We start from the raw sequence: 7,755 nt of genomic DNA on the forward strand, positions 1-7,755 counted from the left end.
CGTACGTCCTCCACTCGTTGAGTTTTTTTTCATCTAAAGTACAATTTAGTTTAATTAAATCAATTCAAATCAAATAAACAATCAATTTATGCATTTAAGTATTTTTCATATTTACAAATTTATCCCTAAACTTTACCATTTATACAATTTAGTCCATAAACCCGAAATTATGAAATTGAACACAACTAAGATTAAATCAAGCTAGCCGATTTTCCTATTACTCATAAAGAGCTCATACATTTCTCTATTTCACAATATTATCATGAGATTTTACAACTTTAACAAATAAATCCTTAAACATCAAAATTACAAAAACTTATTTACAAAATAATATTATTTAGCTATCAAGCTTATAAAAATATTATAAAACTTCAAAATTCTCACAATTTCAACAATGGAACATTTCACAACATTTAACAGTTTTACAAATTAATACTCAGGTTAACTAAACCTAGTTGCAACAGTCACAAAAACATAAATATTATTAAAATTAAGATCAAAATTGACTTACATGCAAAGAAATTGAGCTGGGCTGAATCCTAAGTTTACATAGCCATGGCAGTGGTGAAAGGAAAACTTGGAGAAGATGATAGTCATTTATCTTTTGTTTACTTTCATTTTTTTATTAAATTATCAATTTGTCCTTTATTTAACTTATAAATAACCAATATGCTTACCCATAACAGTCCACTATATTTTGTAATGGTCAAATTACCATTTAAGGCCACCAAATCAAGTTTTTAAAGCTTTTGAACCCATTTTACTAATAGAAATAATTTGTCTCAACTTTTACGATTTAATTCTTTTTACTTAATTAACTATCTAAACGTTAAAATTTCTTAACTAAATTTTAATACGACATTATTGAGACTCTATAAATATTTAATAAATAAAAAATTGACTTACTAGTCAAAATTGTGGTCTCGAAACCAGTGTTCTCGACACCACTAAAAAATGGGATGTTTCATTATTTTTTGATGTTATAGGCATTGGTTAATTGTTCATTTAGATAAAAACATGTTTATGTTATTCTTGCATTATAATTATAATAATGCAAATGAATTAATTATTTAATCATATTGAAATTATAATTAATTGGCACACTATCTAAATGGTGCATGATTAATCTTTTTAAGATAAATTAGATTAAATGAGTGATAGTATTGATAGATATTATTGCCTTGCATAACCTAAAGTTTGATGTGATAAAATTTTTTTCAGTATAGAAATATATTGTTACTTCACTATCTCTTATGTCTGCTTATGAAAATTATTTAATTATTTAACATAAATAATTGTGAGTTAATGAATAAGGTTAATTTAAAACAGTTATGTCATATTGATTAAACTCTTTAAAATCTTGCATTTACCTTGTGCTACAATTTAGTTTAAGTTGTTGCTTAGTTTTAATTTAGATAATAGCTCACTCCCTTTAAAATATTTTTCCATCACCAAATTGCTAAAATTTTTATTTCATAAAAGTTTTTTCCTATACATTCTCTGTGGAAACAATACTCGATTCTTATCTCTATTACTTACCAGGGTTGTGTATACTTACACATATTCATTGTTCCATTAAATTATCTCTTTCTAAAATTAAATTTAAATAACCCTTAAATATATAAAAATAATAAAAATATACCATTTTCTCTTTTTTTTTTAAATGATAAACTTAAAAAGCTATATGAATTTTTTTAAATATGAATTTTTTTATTTAAGGAAATTTCTTGAGATATTTTATATATTTTTAAAACCTATTTAATTTTAATTTTAAAAAGGGACAAATGTAAATAAATAAAAAATTTAAAAACATTTAATCGGCCGCACTTATGACAACCCCTTTTTTCTTCCAACCTTTAATGTTTTATAAAATCACTTAAATACGGGTGATACCATAAATGACAACTGCACACCCAGATGTCAACAGCAGCACCAAAGTTCACTGTTTAAAAGGATTTTTTTTTTTACAAATGAGTATTTTTGTAAATAATTAATTTATTTAAGTTATTTCCGAAAAGAAACCCCAAGATAAATATTATGTGGTAAGTAATGCACGGTAGCAATACCATGCCAAAACAAATACGTGGGGTCCTAAGCTAAAATTATTTCAAAATTATAATGGAAGGACTTACCTCATTCCTACTGCGACCTAAGTCTAACTCATCGCGATGCTTAAAAATAGCTAGCTTGCATATGAACTTAGCAAGAAAAGAAGATAATGTTGACAAGACATCTTTATTTTCTCTCCTTTGTTTTTCCTTTTTTTGAAACCCACATACTAAACTTGCTCAGATATGAGTTCAAAGATCTCCAATGACCCTCCAAATATATGAAATAATTTTAAAAGAAAAGAAAAAAGCATCATGTAAACAGTAATTTTCCATGTTCCTCGAATAAAACGTGGTCATCAATTGCCTCCCACTTGTCTCTTCCATGAGTCTTCCACAATCAACTCATCAACTCCCCAGTCTTCATAACTGAAATGTTTTATCAAATGTTAATCCATCAGATATGCTAAAAAGAAAGCGAGTAAACAAAGGCATGAATGATCACAATCACCAAATGTCACCCCACCCCTGTTTCCCTCCTTTACTTTCCACTCTTCCCCCAAAGTACAAAGCAAAACTACCACACAAGGGCCTGATGTTCCATTGATCTTACATAGAACACAATTTTTATTTTTCACGACAAAATCTCACCTCCCACCAGGCAAGTACCGACGAATGGTGAAGGGGATTTTCCGCTCCTGAAGCTCCTTCATGGCAATCTAAACAAACAAAATAAATAGAGTCAGCAATGAAATATTAGGCTGTTGGAAAAATGGCATGGAGTATTCTCACCAATCATGTAATGTAGATCAGAAAGAGAAAGAAAGTGACTACAAGCAACTTGCTTATAAGTTTAAAATTGTCAAAGCCAAGCATGAGATATTAGAAACAAAGTGGGTGAACCGAGTAAAGAAGATAGATTAGAACTTTTTCGACAAGCAAAGCAACAGCTAAAATGTGAAAAACAAGGAAAAGCACATGATTGAAATTGAATCAACAATGCTTTCAAACTGAACAAGATGCAAAATGAGAATAAAACCAGCGCCAAATTTGTTGTTTATTTGATTGAGGAATTAAGATATTGGATGCTTGCCTATCGAATTTTCTGAGCAAAGAGTTGAACAAGCTACATGCTGCAACTGGTCAATATCACAGTACTAAACAAGATACAAGGGATCACTGTGAATGTTGTTGGCAGTGTTGTGTGTGCAAGTATTTATATATAGATTGATAAACTATTATTATATAAATTAGATTATAGCACACTCACGGTTTGGGTGAAAAAAAGTTTATATAAAAATCAAATGAAGTTTTAGTTAAAATGGTAAAGTTAAAGATTTAATATTCATTATGTCTTAGATTCAAATCTTACCATGTGCAAGATTTTATTGATTTTATTTTAAAAAATTATATATATAAACAAAATCACCCTCATAATAACATAACTTACATTTGGGTAATACGAATAGATACTTCTTCAACAGAGCTACATAATACCCTCCAACGCCAGGTTGAAGAAATAGTAATCCCTCAATAGTTACTTTTAGGGGTGCGGTTGGTTGGGTGAAAAAGTAGAGGGATAAGAGGAGGGAGTGAAAAACTGGAAAGAAAGTAAATTTTGAGTGTACTTGGTTGGAAAGAAAAGCAAGAGGAAAGAAAATAGGAAAGGTGATTATTTTCGCTCCTAATGCATAAAAATCAATCATCCTAAATTGAAATGATGAGAGGAGAGAAACTGAGAGGGATGTGCAATGTTAGTTCAAAATTATGTATTTTCCAAATGTTTTATTTTCTTTACTTCCAATTTTCAACTCTACCAAGCAATGGATGGAAAGAAAAATAATTTTAAAAATAATTTTCTTTTCAGTTTTCCATCTCTCCTACCAAGCACACCTATGGAAAGAAAAATTATGTTTTTCATCCTTCTAGCTTTCCACCCCTTCAATTTTCCATCCTTCCAATTTTCTTTCCACCCTACCAAGCAAAACCTTAAGGCTATTTAGCACTGCTTTTGAAAATTACTGTAGAAAAATGCTTCTGAAAATTGTGTTTTAAAATTTCAAGTGTTCAGCATTGCTATCAAAAAGTGATGTGAAAGGTTTTAATGTCAATTTTAGACACAACTTTGTGAAGTAAAAATATGTTAATTTAAATAATTTTCAAATTCCTTAATATTATGATATATCACATATCATATTAAAATAAATTTAACCAATTAATATAAATTGTTTTTAAATTTTAGTTTCAATATATAAATAATATTTTTTATATTTAATTCACATACATAACTTCTATAAAATAATAAAAAATTCGTAAGTAGAAAAATAATTGAATCAAATGCAAAGTATCTTACTTCCCCATGTCTTTATTATTAATTATTATTATCACAATTCTCTACAAATCATCAGCCAAACATGAATATGGAAGCCCAGTTTCCTATACAATGTAAAAACTCATTTACAACAATAAATAAACAAGATGAAATAGAGAACCCAATGTTCATTTTATGCGTATCGATACTCAGAACTTGTATTGTCAAAAGTGGCAATCTCAAATAAGTATTCGACAGGTTTAATACCAAGCTAACCCACAGTTTTATCAACTTTCTATATAGAAGAATATAACAAAGAAGCAGTGCAAGACAGGAAATGTAGTAAAAAACTTAGGCTTACCTCAAGCGGGTCAGTCTCACCCTCCAACTCAACCATTACTGGTGCATTCATGCTGCTCAGAAGAAAAGGTTAAAGCATTGGAAACGCAATAAAAGAATCTAAAGCTTATTAAGTTCACCTGATTTGCAGGGCACGTGTACCCAAGATTCTAGCACGCTCATATTTGGTCATGTACTTTGATGTTTTGCGACAAATTTTGTCATTAGCATCTTCGTCTTCTTTTTCTTCAGTTTCAACAGGATCGACGGGAACATCGTCATTGTTATTGTTTTCCACCTCCTCCTCGGCTCCTTCCTGTCCACCTAAAAAAATAAAAAAAATAAAAACAATTCATTAGACAGTAAATAACCTTATCGCTCACGTTGAATTTCTGTTTTGCAAACAATGTAAAGTATTTTTTTAAGAAAACGAAATTGGATTCTCACTTCAATCTCAGGCTCTGGTGGCTCATCCTCATATCTGTAGCAACAATTTCAGCAATACAGGCTTAAGTTTTTGGGAATCAAAACACACAGAGTCAAAATGCTGTAATTTCAACAATAAAGACAACAGCAAACCAGAGATAGGGCAAACACTTCACCCTCAGTTCGGCTGCTTAGAAAAGTATAGGTTCCAAAGAGAAAAATACCCGTTCCCAACGAGAAAATCAAGAAAAAAAAACCATTGGTTTCCCAAGATTCCTTAACGGTAGAAAAAGAAAATAAAAGGCCCAATTCTGGGATTTCCTTTATTAATCCGAACTTCAACAGAAACTACAAACTCCAATCGTCGCAATCGATAAAGAAATAATGAAAACAGAGAAAGAGAGAGAACCCCATGTCCATGTCATTATAATCGTCGTCCGCCATTGTTGATTTGTAAAAGCAACTTTGATAAGTGTTTATTGTTGAGGATTCTTGCGCGAAGCTTTACTTCTTTTCCAAAGCCCTAATCAGAACATTTATGTCAAATAAAAGTTAAAACTCGTTTAACTTTTGACCAAAACAGCCGTTTAACTTAATTAAGAATAAGGCCCTGAGATTTCTTAAAATATCATTTATTACCCTTGGCTTCTATGAAAATTGCCTATGCACCCTTTTTCAGGTCAGTTTCGTAATGTTAACAATGGATTTTTTTGACAATCTCGGTTTGGAGTGTGTCAAAAAGTCTAATTTATTAATTTTGGTATTAATATAAAAAAATTGTGGTGGTCTATTTTAGATATTATATTGAAAATTAAAAAATAAATAATATTTAAATAAGCTGATATAATCATACATAAAAGTTATATTTTAAATACTTTGTAATAATTAATAAATTATTTGTATATTTAATTATAAATAAAATATTTTAAAAGTTTAAATATAATAATAAATCATATTTAAATAATTTATTATAATATATATAATTAAATTGATCTAAATTTTTAAATAGATTTTAAATAATTAATACAAATAATTATATTATTATAATTTACACTTCAAAGCACAAAAGTCAAAAGATCATAAAGTTAAAAAACAGCTAAACTCAACTTTTACATTCCACACTTCAACCTTCAAAAATCAATGTTTGACATTGTTTTCGAGTTGAAAAACACTTTTTCACCCTTAATTAAAAGTATTGTCAAACGAAACCTCATGATAATATTTTTATTATTTTTATATAACATTTATATGCACGTGTACAATTTTTTATAATATTATCTACATCGAATCAGATCAATTAATTCAATCTAAAGTAAACAAGTCAGACAAAAAAAATATGAATCGAGATAAATAGGAACCAAACACTGAAAACACCGCCGAAATCTTGTACAACTAGAAATTAAAAGTTCAACCTTTGCAGCGTGTTTGGTTCGCTGTAATGGGTATGCAATTACCCATTTATTCCACGCGCCCCACCTAATCCCGTGTTTGGTTCGCTGTAATGCCTATTACGCGCCTATTACATTACTGACCTAATCCCCAAATTCTCTGCTTTTGTATTCCCTTCCCAAAACGATGATTAGCCCTATTACGGACGTCTTCCCAAATCAGTCTCTGTTTTACCCTCCCTCCCTACCCGAAATCGACCTCCACCCTCTCCCTCCCAACATCAACAGAAGCTGCCAGCAAAGTCACCTCCACCGTCATATTGTCATCTTTCGCCGACTCCACCGTCTCAGATCTCTGGCCCAATTGTTTCGGCAAGTCCTTCTTCTCTTTTTTTTACTTAATCCGAATTTTTATTTTCTTCCTCATGATTTGGGTGTATGCTTGTGCTGTTTTGAAATATTTGATTTTAGTTGTGCAAAGCCTAATGCTTAGCTAAGGGCACTCACGAGATTTCCCTCTTTTCTCTTGTTGCAATAATGAGTTGCTTTCTTTCAATACCACAAATCATCACAACAGATATCCTTCCATTTGTTTCCTAGACCATTAATCAAGTTATTAGTGTCCTATGTATGTAGGTCCTTTGATTGCTACAGTCCTGTAACATCCCAAATACCATTAGATTTTTCAGATGAAAAAACACAAACTTTCTTCCCAACATTATTATTTCATAAACTATTGGATAAGGTTTGTAATTTAAGTACTGAATATGAGAAATGAAAATGAAAATTCATATAATAACTTTTAGCAGATAACAAGTAAATAGCAGTGCTGGCAATATCTATAAAGAAACTGATAAAAAAAGACTCATAAAGTAGTCTGTTTTTTCTTACTTGCATTGGGTAATTTGATTATGTGCTACATTTAGAACACTTTATATCAATGTTTTGCTGCTTCTTCCCAAGTTATTCAGGTTTAATGTTGTAATACTAACCAAGGCTGCCTCAAGTAATTGCTAGTCAGCCCATGTAATAATTGTACTTCTTTTGTATTTGAACTATATATCCTGATGTTATGCCTTTTTCTTGAAAACTTATGTGCTTGATTCGTTCTCTTTGCTCACCTTAATATGAAAAAGTATGTTTCTAGTTACCTGGATGGAATGTTTGCACAATCTGGTCTTTTCTGCTTAGGTATCTATTCTGTTGTCTCCAGTATCTGATAGCTTATTCTGACCTGCATTGA

At 30.2% G+C, this 7,755-nt stretch overlaps 1 protein-coding gene across 1 annotated transcript; it reads right to left on the bottom strand.

Moving 5' to 3' along the window:
• Positions 1-2,216: 2,216 nt before the first annotated feature.
• Positions 2,217-5,675, bottom strand: LOC121219797 (DNA-directed RNA polymerases II and V subunit 6B). The gene is made up of 6 exons (XM_041098153.1): positions 5,534-5,675; positions 5,146-5,179; positions 4,839-5,014; positions 4,721-4,772; positions 2,700-2,767; positions 2,217-2,477 (listed from the first exon to the last, which is right to left on the bottom strand). Exons 1-6 carry the CDS (start codon positions 5,566-5,568, stop codon positions 2,408-2,410), a joined length of 435 nt encoding a protein of 144 aa, XP_040954087.1. The 5' UTR covers positions 5,569-5,675; the 3' UTR covers positions 2,217-2,407.
• Between the last annotated feature and the right edge of the window lie 2,080 nt (positions 5,676-7,755).

The sequence above is a fragment of the Gossypium hirsutum genome, chromosome D08 (assembly GCF_007990345.1).
Source record: "Gossypium hirsutum isolate 1008001.06 chromosome D08, Gossypium_hirsutum_v2.1, whole genome shotgun sequence".
Taxonomy (NCBI): Eukaryota; Viridiplantae; Streptophyta; class Magnoliopsida; order Malvales; family Malvaceae; genus Gossypium; species Gossypium hirsutum.

Bases quoted from the DNA above. Each gene is read 5' to 3' on its own strand.
- LOC121219797 (XM_041098153.1), bottom strand. From the start codon at position 5,568: ATGGCGGACGACGATTATAATGACATGGACATGGG. The intron at 5,015-5,145 runs GTGAGAATCCAA...TTAGGTGGACAG, and splicing joins CACCAGAGCCTGAGATTGAA to GAAGGAGCCGAGGAGGAGGT. The intron at 4,773-4,838 runs GTGAACTTAATA...TCTTCTGAGCAG, and splicing joins ACACGTGCCCTGCAAATCAG to CATGAATGCACCAGTAATGG.